At 51.0% G+C, this 18,807-nt stretch overlaps 1 protein-coding gene across 4 annotated transcripts; it reads right to left on the reverse strand.

The window, feature by feature from the left end:
- Positions 1-8,117: 8,117 nt before the first annotated feature.
- On the reverse strand, positions 8,118-17,185 carry STOML1 (stomatin like 1). Of its 4 annotated transcripts, none has more exons than XM_068555297.1 (7): positions 16,955-17,185; positions 15,192-15,298; positions 13,980-14,129; positions 13,496-13,699; positions 10,242-10,437; positions 9,563-9,772; positions 8,118-9,039 (listed from the first exon to the last, which is right to left on the reverse strand). In XM_068555297.1, the coding sequence occupies exons 1-7, from the start codon at positions 17,085-17,087 to the stop codon at positions 8,846-8,848; spliced, it is 1,194 nt and encodes a 397-aa protein (XP_068411398.1). In that variant the 5' UTR covers positions 17,088-17,185; the 3' UTR covers positions 8,118-8,845. The 4 variants fall into 4 exon arrangements, with proteins under 4 accessions (XP_068411398.1, XP_068411389.1, XP_068411380.1 ...); XM_068555288.1 differs by having other exon boundaries at positions 9,563-9,775; XM_068555279.1 differs by having other exon boundaries at positions 13,496-13,726.
- Between the last annotated feature and the right edge of the window lie 1,622 nt (positions 17,186-18,807).

Consider the following 18,807-nt stretch of genomic DNA (forward strand, 5'->3'; position numbering starts at 1 on the left):
GCCACTTAATTGTTCAGGTAAGGTAGTCCCAAGGGACACAGTGCCCAGAGTTCCAGAGCTTCTCAGGAACCTACATAAATGATTAAAACCTGAGAAAAGTCTGACTCCAAAATGCAAAAACTACAGAATAACCCAAATGAATAAATGTTTAATCAAATGTCTACAAACTGTCACAAACTGTTAATTTAGGTCATTAATTCTGTGTCAATTTCTTTAATTATTAAATGTAGTGTTCATAAGAACTTCATTCTATTTGAAAATAATTTGTAGATTTTTTTAAACTCTGCAAGTACTTCCAGAATGCAAACGAATGCCCACAGAGTGCTGAGAACTTGCAGATAATTATACTGTGAGTGAATTACTCTTAGCCAAATAATTTCCAAGGCAAACTTACGAAAATCACTTCATATTATTTTACAGTAATATATTATATTTAATGTAGCAATTCTGTGCATTTTAATAATTGATTTGGGGGAGGAACCTCCAAAACTAATAGCACCTTATCCTAGGAAGGTCTTAAAATGGCCTTTGATATAATTAGCCCCATTTCGCAGATTTAGCTCCATGATCTGCAGTTTCCTGGTTACTCTGGTCAACCTCCCCCAATTCTCCTGGCCAAATTCTCCCACTTTCCTGTCCCTCACTTCCCTCCCTAACCCCATCACCGCTCAGCCCGCCCTGGGCCTGGGTGCACACAGGGATGTGTGTATGTGTGAACGTGTATGGGGAAAGTCAGGCAAGGTGAGCATCTCCTAGGCCTGCACCTCAGGCTCTGGTTCTGCTCTGCACTTTTTCTCCACAGTGGCAACTCCTCTGTCCCCAAGATCCTTCCCAGCCCTTGCAAGCACATCGGGAAAGAGAAAACCAGCCATCTCCCAAACTGCCACAAGATGGTGCCACAAGCTCATGACTGGGCTTCTGTGGGCTCCCTTCAAGGGGAGGAAACTCAGACCAGGAGGACAAGGCGCCCGGGAGGCCACGTGGGTGCCATCCTCACAAGCGTCTTCTGCTCCTCAGGGGTGACTCTGGCCCCTCCAGGGTGACTCTCAGGGCCCTGTTCTGGGCCCTGTGGCAGGCACAGCGGTTTGGCTCCTACTTCCTCTTGCTGCCCCTGTCTCCCTGTTTTGTCTCTCCTTGTTCATCTTCCAGCCTCCCTGTCTGTCTGTCTCTATCTTTCCCTCTCTCTCAGTCTCTCCCTCCATCTCTATCTCTGTCTCTCCTCTCTCCCTATCCCCACCTGTCTCCCTCTGTCCTCTGTCTGTCTCTCTCTACCTCCACCTTCCTTGGTAAATCTAATGCTGCTTCATCTTATTCAACAAGTCCATTTTAAAAACCAGCGGCTGGGACTTCCCTGGTCATCCAGTGGTTAAGAATCCGCCTTCCAATGCAGGAGACGCGGGTTCACTCCCTGGTCGGGGAACTAAGATCTCACATGCTGTGGGGCAACTAAGCCCACGCGCTGCAACTACTGAGCCCGCATGCCGCCATCTACAGCGCCCTGGAGCCTGCGTGCCACAACTGGAGAGAGAAAACCCACGCGCCACAACTAGAGAGTAGCCCGTGCGCCACAACGAAGAGCCCGCGCCACAACGAAAGATCCCACATGCCTCAACTAAGACCCGATGCAGCCAAAAAAATAAAAAATAAAGGAATAAAAGAGAAATAACTATAAAAAAATAAAAATAAAAACCAGTTGCTGGTGCCCATTATATGGCGGACACTGTGCCAGGCTCTGGAAAGTCGATGGCAGGACACTGGACTCACAGTCCAGGGGAAGAGGCTCCCAGCAGAGGACTGTGGTGGGCAAGTCCCTTTTATCCTCAGCCTCCTCCCTCCCCTCGCCCCTCCCTTTCCTCTCTGTTCTTCTCCCGTCTTCTCGCCTTTCCTCTCTCTCTTTCCAGCCTCTCTCCTGGCTTAGTGGCAGAGAATCTGGGGCAGCATGTGGGGAACGTGTCCCTCTCTGTCTACCCCTACACAGTCCACACCCATCCCCATACAGTGGAGTTGGGCTTAGCAGAGCAACACAAAGCCCCAGGATCTTGAGACCCCCTTTATTCTAAGCCATTCCCACTGCCCCACGGCCCCCACTGATGTAGAGGAAGAGTCATGGGCTGGGAGCTATGAGACATAGGTTCTGGGCCCAGCCATGCCACAAATCCCTCTGGGAAGGCTTTCTCTGGGCCTTGGTCTTCCCATCTGTGGACCAATCATCTCCTGCTCCCTTTCAGCTCTGCACCCTAGTTCTCCAGGACTGTCCCTACCTGGCCACCTTCTAGGCTCACCTTGCACTCCCAGCTTCTCTTTGTCAGTCTTGAAGACATTGGCCTGTGGCCATCACTAAACGACTTGCTGTCATGGCTGGGGAGCTGGACTCCACTTGGCCTAGGATGGGAATCAAGAACCACTCACCAGGATGAGCCAGAAAACTTCGCCTTCCAGCTACCCCTCAAACACACAAATCTCCCCAAGTCCCCACCCCCTCATCACTCTCATTTCATGGTTTTTGGCTTGGAGGCCCCACCGAAAGGCTAACCCTGTGAGGCCTGTGTGAATGACCCAATGACTAAGATTCTACCACTAGCACTTCTTTCCCTTGAACTCGTTACAGTTAACAAACATCCCAGAGCTGCACCCCTACCCCACCCCATCCCCATGTGCTAGGCTGTGCGTGGGGGAGGGGTGGGGGTGGGGTTTGCCCCCATCCTTATTTCCTCCCTTCTTTCTCCAGGGTTGAGGGAGGTGTCAGTCTTCGTCCACAGCTAATCCCTCCATCAGGGCTCAGGGTACCATTCCCTTCTCTTCCTCTAGAGTCTCCCTCTCTCTCTCCCTACTGGATCTTTCCCCTCAGCATAATACCCTCTCACTTCCACCTTAAAAATACCCACCTCTATGCTAACCAATGCAATTACACAAGAGAAAGCATTTTAAAGCACTGAAATGAGGAGGTGACGTTTGCAGGTGATTGTATATTGAAGATGAAGTACTAAGAATAAAAATACAGTTAGTAAGGTAAGAATTAAGTTAGTACGGTACAGAATTCCTACAGAGCAGTAAATTGCGTTCTGATCAGCTAATATAATGAAAGGAAAGACCTTATTTATAGTAATAGTATCAGAAAAGGTCAAGTACCTGGGAATAAGCTTGATAAGAAATGTTCAAGACCAATATGAACACTGTAAAACTTCTGAAGAACATTTTAAAAAAGACATAAAAACATGCCAAGTTCACAGATAGGAAGAGTCAGTATCATAAAGATTGCAATTTTCTGAGTTACTTCACACATTTAACATGATCTCAATAAAGATATAAACAATTTGTTTTAACTAGACTGGGTAATTCTAAAGTTTATTTTTAAAAAAACAAAAGAAGAAGAAGAAGAATAGGCAGGAAGAATTTTTTTTTCCTTTTCTTCTCTTTTCTTTTTTAATTTGGCCGGGCTGCGCGGCTTGCAGGATCTTACTTCCCCTACCAGGGATTGAACCCACGCACTCTGCAGTGAAAGCACGGAGTCCTAACCACTGGACCACCAGGGAATTCCCAGGAAGAATTTCTTAAGAAGCATTAAAAAGTATTAATCTTACAGATATTACACATTTTATGAAGCCTCAATCATTAAAACCATGTGGCCCCAGTGCATGGACAAACATTAGTCCAGTGGAACACAACAGAAAACCCAGATATGGACCCCAAGACAAACAGAAATACATGGCATTGAAAAAAAAATGTGGTTCTATATATTTTATGCTCATTTAAATCCCGAGTGGGTCAAACAGCTACATGTAAAAAATAAAATAATGGGAGTACATGGAATTCCTTTATGATCTCAGAATGGAAGTTTTTCTTATGACTTAAAACCTAAAAGCCATAAAATAAAATATATATCATTTCAAATACATTTGTCAAATTTCATGGAAAAGTATCATAAGCAAAGTCAAAATACAAACAACAAATTGGGTTAAAAAAATTTTACAGCTCATATAAAAAACAGCTAATCTCCCTAGCATTTAAAGAGCTCCCAGGTGTCAAAAGAAAAATAGAAACAACCAACACTAAAAAAATGGACAAAGTAGATGAAATAACAGTTCACAGAAAAAGAAACACAATGGCTCTTAAACATATTACAAAATATTCAACTTCACACAAAATAAGAGAAATGAAAAAATTTAAGTTTCGAGGTAATTCAATGGGGAAAATATATCTTTTCAACAAGAAGTGCTAGAATATTTGGATACCCATGGTGGGGAGGGAAGGGGGGGAAACACCTCAGCCTTTTATCTCATACCATACACAGAAAGTAACTCAAAATGGATCACAAGCCTAAAAGTAATACCTGAATCCATAAGCTTTTAGATTTTAGTAGAAAACATAGGGGAAAATCTTCAAGGCCTTGAGCAAAGATGAGCAAAGACTTCCAGGAAAGGACACAAAACCTCTAACCATTGAAAAGTTATAGGGCTTCCCTGGTGGCCCAGTGGTTAAGAATCCGCCTGCCAATGCAGGGGACACAGGTTCGAGCCCCGGTCCAGGAAGATCTCACATGCCACAGAGCAACTAAGCCCATGCGCCATAACTACTGAGCCTGCACTCTAGAGCCTGTGAACCACAACTACTGAAGCTTGCGCACCTAGAGCCCGCACACCACAACAAGAGAAGCCACCACCCGCTGCAACTAGAGAAAGCCCACGCACACCAATGAAGACCCAACGCAGCCAAAAATAAATAAAATAAATAAATTTAGGAAAAAAAACCTGGATTAAAAAAAAGTTGTAGACTGGACTTTATCAAAATTAAAATCTACTGCTTTTCAAGATAAAGCACTAAGAAGTTAGAAAGGCAAGCTACAGACTGAGAGAAAATATTCCAAATATGTGCTAAAAAACATGTATCCAGGATTTACTAAGAAGTCTTAAAGCTAATACGAATCTATACCGACAAGATAAATAAGCCATTTTTTAAAGTGAGAAAAAATATTGGAGACATATGTCCAATAAGCATCCAAAAGGAGGCTCAAAGCCATCAGTCACACCCAGTGAAAAAGACTGACAGCACCAAGTGTTGGCACGACTATCTTGGAATTGGTTTGTTAGTTTCTTGACCCAGAAATTCTACTCCTGAGTATTTACCCAAATGAAAACATATATCCATACAAAGACTTGTACACAGACAGATGTTCACAGGAGCTCTGATAATCAAAACTGAAAACTACTCAAATGTCCATGAACAGATGAGTATATAAATTGTACATCTATCCATACAACAGAATATCACTAACAATAAAAAAGAACAAACTACAAATACACATAATAACACAGATGATTCAAAAACACTAAAGGGAAAGAAGCTAGACACAGAAGGGTACACACGGTATAGTTTCACTTGTATGAAACTCTAGAAAAGTGAAATTTAATCAACAGTTACAGAAAGCAGATCAGTGGTGACCTGGACCTGGGGGGGTGGGGGCGGGGACAGTGAGGCTTGAATGGGAAGGGACACAAGGGAACTACGTGAGTTGATAGAAATGTTCTATATCTTGATTGTGGTGGTTGGTGGTTACACGGTGTTCACATTTGTCAAAACACATCAAGCACATTTAAAATGGGTGCATTTTATCATATCACACTTAAAAAAGTAAATGCTGGAGAAAGACAGCAAAAACCCTGTGCTTTTGCTGGGACTGAAAATCCAAGTCTTAAAAAGCAATAAACAATTGAACAACTTTAAAAAATTACACGGAGATGTAATTTTTCACTTACTAGACTGTCAAAAAATCCAAAAGTTTAAAAACACATTGTGTTGGCATGGATATGAGGAAAAACAGACTCTCACTCACTGATAATGGGAGTGTAAATTAGAATAACCCCCAGAGAAGGCATTTGGGCAATGTTAAATTAGAAACGCTTTGACCTAGCAATTTCCTTTCTAGGACTTTATCCCACAGATGAACTTCAACCACAGGTGAAATAGCATATGTGAAAGATTATTACTGCAAGATTGTTTGAAATAGCAAAACACACACAAAAAATCTGAATGTCCATCAATGCAAACCAGGTTAAATAAACTATGATACACCCATTCAATGGAATCCTATGTAGCTACAAAACTGAATAGGGAAAGTCTAGGTGTGCTAATATGGAAAGATCCTCAACTGTAAGGTTAAGTGAACGAATCAACATTGTATTTGCTATGCTGCCATTTCTGTAAAAAAACAAAAAACAACCGACCCCCGTCCAGAGAGTAATATATTTGGATTTTCTTGTAAATGTATTTTTTTTAAACCTCAACTTCTGGAAGAATAACCAAGAAACTAATACCATGGGATTCCTGTTTGAAAATATGTGGATGGAATCAGGAGTGTGAGGGACAATTTTCATAGCACGCCTTTTTAAAATTCTCTATTCAAAATTAAATACTTATTTAAAAGTAACATCAGAATAATACATTATATATCAATATAGCGTAATAATATAACTATTTATCACTATTCATCAGGTTATCTTGAGGAAAACAAATACAGGAAGTGCCTAGTGCAGTACAGGGGCATACTTGGCACAGTATCAGTTACTACTGTTACCCCCTCCCCCCCAAATCCCTGCCTACATCCCCCTTCAGACTTTAGGTTCCACTTCCCCAAATCGGAGGTGCCCACTTCCTCTTCCTGTGCTCTCACAGGGACTTTCCCCTCTGCCGAATGTCCTTCCCCCATTTCCTTTCTTCTCTCATCTCCATGTAGCTGTGAGTCTCAGGCATCACCTCCTCAGGAAGCCTTCTTTGAGGGACACCCTCCCCCTCCCTCCCCACACCCTGGCCCCATTAGGTGCCCCTCGTCCCCCACTGGGGACTACAAAGTCTGCTGGGTCCTCCGAAACTCAGAGGCCTTGAACCTGTGGGCTCCCTTTCCTGGAGTGCTGGCTTCACCAAGGAATGAGTTCCCCTCGACAGGAGGGTATTAACCGCGGGCAGCAGGCTTTGCTCTCCACCCACACAGACATCTAGAAAAGTTTGTTGCCCCTGTGATGCTGGTCCTCCAACAGCCACGGAGAAAATCTGAGTTTCGGTTTCCCTTAAGCTTTCAAGAGGAAGACGCCTGGGGTTTCCCCTCTTCCCCCTGGGGCGCTGTGTGCAGTAGCAATGGAGGGAACAGCGATGGACGGCTCAGGCAGGAAGCTCATGGTCCAGCAGGGAGGGTGGGCACTTACACAAGACCCGACAGACACAGTGGGGAACAGGCACAATGACAGCGCCAGAGCAGAGGGGGAGCCCAGGCCAAGCAGAGAAGATCACGCCCCACCAGGGCTCACGGGCAGCGGGAGTGTGGCCGGTGGGGATTGGAGGGAAGGCTTTTGAACAGGCAGCCCTGGCTGGGCGGCCTCCAGGAGTGGAGAGAGGGACAGGGCAGGGGCAGCAACCTGGGGCTCTGGCCCTCCAGGAAGGGGCCCTGGGGCTGAAACCGGAACCCAGTGGTGGTTTGGTCTATGCTGGGAGGACCTACAAGAGGCCAAGGCGGGCACTGGCAGGAACAAAAGGGCAAACTGGATGGAGCCTGGTGCCAAGGCAGCTGGAGAGGGCCCTGAGGGGAAGGCCTGGTGCCAGAGCACAAGCCAGAGACTGCTCCTCAAAGAGGAGCCTCAAATTTCTGTGGTTTGTTTTTTTTTTTTTTTTTTTAACAAGTCTCTCCAGGATGTGAGATTCATCATTTCTTAGAACCCGAGATGTCTAAGGCCCCCCCCTTCTCCGGGGTCCCTGAGGTTTGGGCCAGAACAGTAGGGAAACAGTGACCAGGGGTATAACATGAGGGGCAGCTGAAAGCAGCTCCTACCCCTCTCTTGAATGTGATACGAGCCCCCAGCCCTGCCTTCGTTAGGTTAATGTTTGCCAGACCAGCTCTGTCACACCCACACCCGCTCTTTCCTGCCAAACCTCTACCCTGACTATAAAGAGGAACAGAGTGCCCTGCTTCTGCCTGCTTTGAGACCCATGGCAGGAAGGGGAACTGTGGGTGACTGAAGAACACTGTCAGGGCTTGTGCCACCCTTCAGGGCCTGGGCCCCGGTCTGGCAGCAGGGGCATCACCTCAGAGACCCTCCGACCCACCTCCATTACCCCTATTTCTCTCCAAATACATTGTAAACATCACATTTATTTGAGGTTTTCACACCTCCGGGAAGCACAGGAACAGCAGGGCTCTCCTTCATGCTGCCCTGGGCTCCAGTCCTTCAGGCATGCAAGACCGAGCTGGGAGATGAGTCAAGACATCTTCACGAGCAGGGCCGGGGAGGAGCCAGCCCCTTTCCTGTCCCCATCCCCCCCAGCCTGGGCCTGGACTGCAGTCAGCGGGGCGGACCCAGCCCATCCCCAGATCCCTCCCACTGCAGGGACCTCTTCTTGGTGGCCACCTTCCCTCTCCCTCCTCCAGCCTCTCTGACCCCGCTTCTGGAGCTTGGAGCCTGAGCTGCATGCACTGCTCCCTCACACTGGGACCAAACCCGCGGCTGTCAGGCTGTTTTCTGTCAGCCCTGACTCTCCAGTCAGGCAGCCAGCAGAGCACAGCAGGCCTGGCTCTCCTGTCATGCGCTGTGTACCCAGCTCAGACCGGGTACTCGGCAGGGGACCAGGATCAGCAAAGGCTTGTCCAGAGAACCACTGTGGGTGAGAAGGGCAGGGCTGCCTGACTCGGCCTTTCCCAGTCTCCAGGGTCTCCCAGCCTCCACTCATTGGCTCTTGCTGGGCCTGAAACTTCTCAGGGCCTCAACAATCCAAGGTGCAGTGTCAATGACTCCTCCTCCAAGATGCCCCCCTGGCTTGGTGCCAGGCTCGGGGCTGGGCTATGGACAGTCAGACAAACCTGCTACTTCAAGGCTCTGAGGACAGCCTCCAGCTTCATGGCCACAGCCAGGTCGCCCTTCACCTTCAGCCGTCCGCTCATGTAGGCCCCCAGGGGCCGCAGCTCCCTGCACAACAGGGCCTGCAGGTCCTCCTCAGCCATCTCCACCACCACATCAGGGATGGCATCAGGCACCCCATGTCCCACCCTCCCTTGCCCTGTGGGGAGAAAGAAAACTGAGCATTAGTACGGGGATGACTATGCTGCAGGGGGTAGAAGAGGTTAGCATGTCCCACTGGGAGGGGTGGAAATAGTGGTTAAGCGTTCAAGTTCTAATACCCTGGGTTCAAGTCCCATTGGCTGTGTGACCACTCAGAGCCTCAGTTTCCAAATTGGTGAAATGGGGACGACGATAATCCCTAAATCATACGCTGATGATAAGTAGGTGAGATAACGCACAAAACAAGCTCAGCACTGAGCCTGCCATGAACAGGACTGCAACGTGTGTGGGGCTCTTGGTACAGGAAGCTCGGCCATCTGAGTTGTCCTGCTGACGAGGACAGGGCAGTGAGATCGAGGCCTGGATAGTCAATGTCCGCAAATGGCATCTGAGCCCCTGACTGCTATGGGTTTGCCCTAAACTGCTGGCAGGAGCAAGGCCCAGTCTGAAAAAGGATCATGGGTGGTAGGGGCTATGAGCAACCCAGGTGGGAAGGAAGAGAGCAGGGAGGGCAGCTGCACCTGTAGTGAGGTCCAAGAAGTAGATGCTCTGAGTGCCACTGGACAGGACGACATTGAACTGGTAGCAGGCCCCGACCTGGCTGACCAGGGCCTCAGACAGGAAGGGCTTCAGAGCCATCAGCAGCCCCTCGGCCACAGGCTGCTTGGGGCTGGACCTGGCACCACCATGAGGGGCAGACGGCTCAACCTCGTTCACCATATCCAAGGTATCTGCTGGGGGTGCCAAGGGGATTGGGGAGGGAGGCAGAGAGAAGGAGGTCAATGTGCTGCCAAGGTCAACGTGTGGCCTCCGTACCTTCGCGGCAGTTCCCTCTTACACACTCTTCAGGCCCACGTTCAGTTTCCTCCTCATTTTCCTAAGAAGCTGCCCTTGAGTTTTTAGCCATAACCCCAAATCCCATTTCTAAGCTACTCCAGCCTTGAATCCAAAACTCTTTTCTGGATGCTGTTGCTTCCTCCCATGGAGGCTCCCAAAGGCCTCCACACACTCAGACACCTGGACTCTTCTCACTGCCTTAGCTCTGGTCAGCTCTAGAATCGGGGTGGCCTGAACAGCTGGGCGGGGTGTGCACTGCACAAGCTGCTTGGTTAAGGGAACAAGCAGCAAAGTTCAGCCTGTGCTGGACGCCAAGCTGAGCGCCCTGGGGAGCACCCTCGCTCTTTCCCCGAGGCTCCTTACCCGGCTCGGGGAGTGGGGCACCTCCTGCCACTGAAGACATGCCTCCTCCCAGGAAGTGGAGGGCCAGCTGCTGCAGGGTGCTGTCCAGGCTGGGCCCAGCTGGACCGTCCTGGGGCAGCTGGAGCACGGCCTCCACTGCCAGCTCCACGCGGTCCACCTCCAGCCCCCAGGCCCTGGTCACGTCGTTGATCTCCAGCTGGAGGATGGTGTGGGGAGAAATGGCACTCATTCAACAAACCTTTCCAGAGCACGTTCTTTAGGCAGGCTGGTATGGCCATGGTGGCACATGAGGCACCAGGCCTGCCCTTGAGAAGTTCCCAGCCTGGGACGGAGGCAGAGGGCAATTACAACCCAGCTGTGGGCAGCTGGTAGTGAGCAATCAGGAGAGGGTGTGGGGCAGGGAGGAGGGGGTGATGCCAGGAGGAGGAGGAATCATCCAGGTGAAGGGGCATCAAAGGAGGACCTTTCCAGGCAATGGGAACAGCAGGTGCAAAAACGCAGAAAGGAGCACCTCAAATGTTCGGGGAACTGTGAGGAACCACAGTTCCATTCAGCTGGACCCTCAATTGTGGCCTGGGACACCAGAGACAGCCGAGGGCTCAGAGGAGGCTACTCCCTCTCACTTGGATTTATTCTGAGGCACAAGGAGTCCCGGAGATGAGTATAGCAGGCAAGTGTCAGAGCAGTCTTGCGTGTTGCAAAGATTCTCTTGGCGGCTATGTGGACACTGGATTGGAGGGGCTGAGGGTAGAGGCATGGAGACCAGGTAGGACGTTGTTTCAAACTGCAGGCAAAAGTGATGCAGATGCGGTGTCAGGCAGAGAGGCAGCTGTGAGCCGAGACACACCAGGGGAGGGGCACAACTCTGTAAACTCTATTAAGCTACAGAAGGACACCAGAGAAATAGAACCGCTGGGCTTGTCGGCTGCCCGGATGTGCGAAAACAAGGAGGGCGGTGAGGAGTTGGAGGAGTCACGTTTCTAGTATGGCTTCCTGCACGGATCATGAATGCGGGCGTTTATCCAGAGAGCATACACGGAGGAAGACACAGATTTGGGGGTGGGTAGGGAAGGAATGGTGACTTTTTAAACACGTTAAGCTTGAGGTGTCTACAGGACGGCCAACCGCAATTGGATAAGTGGGGCCAGGAAGCAGGGCAGAGTGGGACTGGATCAGAGTGTTGAGAATAATTAGTGTCTAGAGTTAGCAAAAAGCCTCAGGTGGGTAAGCTCTCCTGGGAGGTCACAGGTGAGAAGAGACCACTGAGGGAAACCTGGAAACAGAAGGGCAGGAGAACAGGGAGTAACCAGGAGTGTGGAATAATGGAAGCCCGAGGAAGCAGAGGATCCAAGAATAAGAGAAGGATGGGTCCATGGAGTCAAAGGCTGCCTCCAGGTGAAGTAAGGGGAGGACTGAGAAGTGCCCCTGTGCTAGCAAGAGGGAGGTCACCATGAGGTCGGCAGTGACGTCAGTCTTAGGAGCGTGGGGGGAGCCTAGATTAAGGACAGAAGGGGAGGAAGGAAAGGGGAGAGAGGGGTTAAGAGCTAGAGGGGGTCTGGGACAAAGGGAGAACATGTGTCCTTGCAAAAAGGCAAGAAGAGGCTGAACTGAGGAAGGGAGCCGAGTCCTGGGACCAGAGCACTGCCCGGTGCAGAGGAAGCAGATGCTTCCAGTGAGGCAGGAAAACAGCACAGATGTAGATGAGTTTGAAGGGGTGATGCTGGAGGAAGCTGAAAGAGTTCTCACCCTAGAGTGTTTTCTCCTGAGGATTAAGAGGCAAGGCCTGTGGCAGAGGGACGGGTGGGGTGGCAATGGGGGAGGCTGGGCTGGGGCAGTGAGGGGTGAAGCGGCTGGCCTGGAGCACGCGGGTAAGCAGCTAAGGAGGGCCCAGCAAGTGAGAGGTGGGGAGCGTGCAATCCCTCTAGAGGAAAAGTACGCAGAAGTGGAGGCGCGGTGAGAATGAGAAACGTATGCCTGAAACAGGCCTTAGGGAGGTGTGCTGGATTTCCTGAGATTTCATTTTAACCAGGAACTGACCCCACTTTACCAGGAGCCAACTCAATCTGGGCAATGGCCCTACATGACTCTAATGCCCTGGTATGGGACTCACTCCCTCAGATGGCCTCTCTTGGCTTTGTTGCACCAAAGCCATGTACAACAAGGCCGAGAGCAATTTTCTCTTCCTAAAGGTAGATCAAAACTGAATGTGGTTTCATGAATAAAAATTATCAAATTGTGATCTGAGTTGTATAAGACTGAGCACTGGATGGGGGGATGGGGGGGCAGGTGATCTGGCTCTGGTCCAGCTCTGCCCTGACCACAGCTCTTAGGGGCAAGTCAAATAATTTCTGAGCCTTAGTTTCCTTCCTCCAAAATAAAACAATAATACCAGCCTTTGCAGCAAAATGTAAAGCAGAGATACACTGAGGCAGGCAAAATGCTATGCATATGAGAGCTTCTCTTGGGAATTTCACCCAGATGATTTACTTCCTGAAGGGATTGCGACCTCCAGGACTGGCATTACCCCACTCCCCTTCCTGTCCTTTAACCCTGGGGAAAGCAGATCTTAGGGGAACGAGGGGAAACTTCACCCACGGTCCCCTGCCAGGACACGGGAGAAAGCACAAGGTGAACGTGAGGAGCAGGGGACACGCCTTCACACGTGTATTTCAACCCCATCTTGTCACAGGAGGGATTTGAGATGAATGCCAGTGTAATTGCTCACACTCAGAGAAGAGGCAGGAAAAAGGTCCAAATGTCCTCAGGTCCCTTTGTTCTCTTCAGAACAAAGAACACAAACCCACAAAAATGCACATGCTGCCTCGAGGAGCATGGAATTCCCCTGAAGGTGACTGGGCCAGGAAGGCCCCTGCTCCTTTCACCCACCTGCCTGCCCCGAGGCTGCTGAGTGCCCCTGAGGCCCAGTGTTGTCATGGCAATGCCTGCAGAGCAGTGAAGAGTAAAACCTCAGGCAGTCGGGGCAGGACCCAAGAATTTGTGTCAGGCCACTCCCCCGTCCCAGCCCCTTCACCTCTCAGGGCTAGATGTGCCCAAGATCCCTATGGTCTGTGCCACCTTCTGTTCCTCAACTCACAGTCCCACCCAGACCACTGACTCTTCAAAAGTTGTTACACTCTTGGGACATAAGGTAAACTGAGGCCCAGAGTGATCTCGTGCTCTGCTAAAGTGCCCTGGCAGGCAGAGCTGGGCCGAGGTGCCAGCCATCGAACTCTGCCCTGTGTGGAGCTGCCTACCAGGAGCTGGTCGCTGATCTTGAGCTTCTCCATCTGGATCTCCCGCAGAGGCCTCTTGAGCAGAGCCTTGGTCATGGCATTCTGGGCCGTCATGCGTGTGGCTGCGTTCAGGTCCTTCACTGTCATCACCGACAGTACCGGGTCCCAGATGCGGAACTGGACGTCAGCCCCCACAGACAGCACAGCCCCATCCTTAGAGGCCAACTGTTGGGGGAGGCCATGAAAGAGGGGCTGGGGGTGCAAAGAGGCCAGGCCCACTGAGACCACCCCACTTGACCCACTCACCTGGTCACTAGCTCCTCAAGAGCAAAATGGTATCCCCAAGTGCGTGGGCTTAGGTATATGGATCAAGGATGTCCTCCCAGCCCCCTCCCCCTTTTTCTGGTATCTTCCTCATTCCTCACCCCTAATGGCTACTCACAGGCCAATACACCCAGCATAAGCCCCCACTCCCTCTGTCCAGGGGAGCCAAGAAGCCCCTCACCTTGCAAGGAGGGACACTGAAGGCTCGTGTCCTCAGATCCACCCTCTGAAAAGAGTCAATGAAGGGCAGGAGGAGAACCATACCGGGTCCTTGAGGGGTGCGGATCCGGCCCAGTCGAAACACGATCATGCGCTCATAGGTGGGCACGATCTGTCCATAGCAGCAAGGGAAAGGGTTGAAAGCACTGAGCTGCTGCTGGCAATGATGTCTCCCCAGGTCCCTCCCTCACCTCTCCCTCTGGCCTTGTTCAGTGTCAGGTATCCTGAGCTCTGTCTTTAGATGAAAAAACCAAAGCTCTGAGACGTTAACTGATGTGCTCAAAAATCACAAAGCCCCCAAGTGAAACACGCAAGATCTGAACGCAGTCCTGAATGACTCCCAAAGCCATGCTCTCATCTGCCATACTGTATGGACTTGATCCTCAGTGAAACCTTTCACCTGTGTGATCTGAAGCTAGACATGACTCAAACCAGGAAACTGTCTGCCCTTGTCTTAGTTAAGGGAAAAGCTGGGCTGCTCTAATAGCAGCCCCGAGCAAAGGGTTTTGCCAACTTCAGGTTCCTGGAGTCCTCAAACAAGGAAATATGTCCAAATTGAGAAATGAAGGCTCAGAGAGGCAGTGACTTGCCCAAGGTCACATGATATTTGTTTCAGTGGCAGTTTGGGGACTAGGATTTAGGAACTTCTAAGGACTCCCTTCAAGACCACACCAAACCCCAAGCTTTCTAGAGACACTGGCTGTTGCCTGGGGCCGCACGAGGGTAGGCTTCCACCTTCACTGCAGCTCTCAGGTGCAATCCTCAACTCTAGCTCATCCTTTCCCATCTGCACCATCCCTTGTTGAAAACGAGGCCTGAATTCCTATTACTCATCACCTGCTGGGCCAGGTTGAGTGATTTTCATTTCTAATTTAACCTAACCCTAAGGGAGGAAGATATCTGTGTGCACCTTAAAGCCAGTGTTCAGACCCCCAAACTTGGGAGTTTGGGAAGACTTGTTTCTGCCACTTATTGGCTCCCAGTATGACTTTGGACAAGTCTGAGCTTCAGTTTCCTCATCTGAAAGGTGAGAATGAACAATTCTTGTCCAGCCCATTTCACAGAGCTGTGATAATATTTAGGGGAAGGGGGCAGAGGATGGGGAATTCACCCACCAATGCCAAAGCTCTCAACATGGCCCAACCATTCTGGGGGCTGACCCAGCCAGCCTTACCTTCAGGGCAAACCAACCAGAAATGGGGAAGGTGATCAGCAGCAGCAAGAACCCCAGGAAACTGATGAGGCCATGGCAGAGGCAGGAAGGCCAGCTCTGAGGTGCATCTGGGGACAAGAGAGCAGAGGTAGTCAAGGAATGCCAGCTGGGTCTGGCAGGACAGCTGCTGGCTGAGTGAACTCAGTCAAGTGTACCTTTTGCCCACCTCCCCTTTCAGTGGCTCCTTCCTTTTCAGGGCTAAGATGTTCTTTCCTAGCTCACAAGTCTTCACTCCACTTTAGTGCCGTGCCCTAAGGACCATCAAATACTCGCCTTGCCTAATACTACTCCTATATCTTTGGGCAGGTGCTAGTTAAGGACTGTTCCTTCCTCCCATACACCAAAACAAATCTGTCCCAAGTCCCATCCTCACAAGGCCTATTCTCTGCTAGACGGTAGTCATTGGAGTTGAGAAGCCAATCACACGATGCTCTCCTCACTGGGCTGAGCAGGAGTCAATCCTTTTGTCTGATTTATATTGCCTCCCATAGCTGGCAAAGCCAGGAGTACCTGGGCATCTGTAAACACACGCTGGGTTGAACTGAATGCTGCTGGCATAACACCTCCTCTACTATCAGCCCCAGAAGTGTGCTTTCAAGGAGTCCTTTTGGAGACAGCCTAAGGCTATCTGGTGAGGGGAGAAAGCACAACTCCAGGTGGCATCACTGGACCTTAGCCTAAAGGGATAAAGCATCAATTGCTCTTCAACAGATGCCAGAGATGAGGGCAAAGCTGTTCTTTCCTAGCTCACAATTCTTTACCCCCCTTTAATGCCCTCTGGGCCATGCCTCGCTTGAAGCAGCTTCAGGTGAGAGGTGGGGGGGCGGAGAACTAGGAAAATGAGATTCATCTGAACCACAGGTCCCTGCCCCTGTGAACCAGAAGCCCAGAATGGGAGTGAAAGCTGAGAAAGCCCCAGAATCTGGGAGAGGTTATTTTCTGCTCTCTTTCCTCTCCCAACCCTGAACAGAAAGCAGACAGGAGCCGCTACTCCACACTTCCAGGAACCCTATACTTCTGGGCTCTCTGAGCCCCAGAATGCTTAATCTCCTTTCTTGCCTCGTTCTGACCCATGTGGCCCCTGCAGGAAAGGAACCCTTGGATAGGGGCAGCTTTCATTAGAGGAGGGTCACAGAGGGGCCACATCCTCTGAGGTTTTGGTTGTTAGGCTGTGGCATGTGGGATCTGGCCTACGGGCCAAGGGAATTACTCAAGGATTTGGAGCAAGACAGGGCCTGGAAGACATGACAGGCACCTGAGGGCCTGCCTTTGGGGCCTGTGCATCTCCACCAGGAAACAGGGAGATGCTCAAGCTCAGGGAGTCTAGAGGTGCCCCCTGAGGTGAAGATTCTGCCATTTCTCTGCAGCCAAGTGCCCTTGGCGTGCTGGTGACCTCCTATGCCTAGACCTTAGTTTCTTTCTAGGCAAAATGGAAACCGAAAACCTCTGGGCTGATAAAAGCCGAGGAGAAACGAGGTGGGGAGCGGCTTCTTGGAAGATGAGAGAGCTCTGGTGCTGCAGCCCCGTAGCCCTCGGAGGGCTGGATCAGCAGTAGCATCCCAGCGCCTGGTCCAAGCCCTTCTCCACATTGTGGAGACCCCCTCTCGGTCCCTCCTCTTAGAATGTGAGCGCGCAAGACCGGCTGACTCCCGAGAGGCAGAGAGTTCGGGCCCAGGGGTGCCAGCCGATCTCTCCCGGGTCCGCTGTGCTGGGCGGCCACTCACCGGCCCCCGGCCCCACGCCGCCCGGCTCCGGGGACAAGCAACCCTTCTGCGAGCCCAGGAAGCCGAAGCTCGACTGCTGGAAACGGTCAAAGTCCCCCAAGGGCAGCGCCCGGTACCCAGACCTGCCGAGCATGGCTCCTAACGGGGGTTACGCCCCGCGCCCCAGCACGGTGCGGAGCCTGACCAGCCGGCCGCTACACTGCCCCGCCCCTGCTGGCCGCCGCTCCCGGTTTCGCCTGCGCGGCCATGGGCGGTGGCCCTGGCGCAGGAGGAGGAGGCAGGTCGGGCTCGGCTCTCACCGTCGCACAGCACCCCCTGCGCTGGGAGGACCGAACTGCGGCCGTGGGGCAGGGACGGCGGGTAGTCTGTGCTCCTGGAAGCCCGCAGGAGTCCGTCCTCCTACACCCTGCTCCCACTAGGCCTTAGAAAAGGAGCAGGAAGAGAAGTTGAGCTTTGTAAGGGGGTTTTCAGGAGCTGAATCTTCTCCAGAAGCAAGGAAATGCTACCAGCCTTCTCAGCACAAACTCAAAAACTAGGGACGGATTTTGGGAAGGTTCCCCTTATATGGAATTAGGGTTTCTCCAAGGCATGATAAACAAATTATTCCTCTTTGTGTCCCCCCAGCCCGCAAGCAGGGCCTGGCACAGAGTGGATCCCAGTGCTTATCTGTTGAATGAAGGAGTAGCCAGGTCATTGTGGGTCAAGGTGGGGCAGGAGGGCCTGAACTTGGGCACACAAAGAAAGAAATTTCGTGTGCACACCTCAGGGAGCAAGGCAGAGTAAGGAAGGAGGGGATTGCACAGCGGTAACCCAAGGCAGCCCTCCAGAGCATCACAGAGGTGAGATCCTCAGTCTTCCGGATGCAGAAGCAGCATGCCCCTTGATCCAGGTACCCAGAGGTAACTTGTCTGTCCATGGCTTGAGAAAACTCAAATGCAGATGGTGAATTTACTCTGAGAAGCATTCATTTCCAACAAGGTGTTGGGCAGGCTGTCTTCCAAAGCGGGCAAAGAAATTAATAAAGCTTTCCTTGTCTCACACATGCCAGCCCTCAGGCCCCTCAGTCCACTTCCAGGTCCCTTCTGCAGATGGCTGCTTACCATCTTTGGCTTTTACTAGTTTGATGGCCTGATTCTAAACCCCTGGGGGCACTGATCAAGCTGCAGGGTAGGGTAGGCTCTTGAGGCTTTGCACTGTCCCTGGGAAGTTAGTTCTCCCCGCATCCCCCCGCCCCCACCCCAGACTATAAACTTTACAAGAGATAGGCCCTGTCACCATCCCTCTAGTCTGTCCCAGACTGGAACTGAGCACAAAATGGGTACACGGGAGTCAGCACAACGACTGGGATGCTTTGAAGTTTGAAGACAGGGGTATTGGCCCAGTGATGCCACCTGGAGTTGTGCTTTCTCCCCTCACCAGCTTGGAGCTGGGCTTCTCCTTTGGCCAAGAGCTAACTTGCTCTCTCCTCATTTTTTTTTTTTTTTTAATAAATAAATTTATTTATATTTGGCTGCGTTGTCTTCGTTGCTGCGCACGGGCTTTCTCTAGTTGCGGCGAGCGGGGGCTACTCTTCGTTGTGGTGCGGGGGCTTCTCATTGCGGTGGCTCCTCTTGTTCCAGAGCACAGGCTCTAGGCACGTGGGCTTCAGTAGTAGTGGCATGCGGGCTCAGTAGTTGTGGCGCATGGGCTTAGCTGCTCCGTGGGATCTTCCCAGACCAGGGCTCGAACCCGTGTCCCCTGCCTTGGCAGGAGGATTCTTAACCACTGTGTCTCTCCTCACTCTTCTCATACCTGCCCACCGGCTCTTCCCATTCCCTCCCCACTCCCTACTGCCTCGGATTCACCAGCCCTTC

This window comes from Eschrichtius robustus, chromosome 1 (genome assembly GCF_028021215.1).
Source record: "Eschrichtius robustus isolate mEscRob2 chromosome 1, mEscRob2.pri, whole genome shotgun sequence".
Classification (NCBI taxonomy): domain Eukaryota; kingdom Metazoa; phylum Chordata; class Mammalia; order Artiodactyla; family Eschrichtiidae; genus Eschrichtius; species Eschrichtius robustus.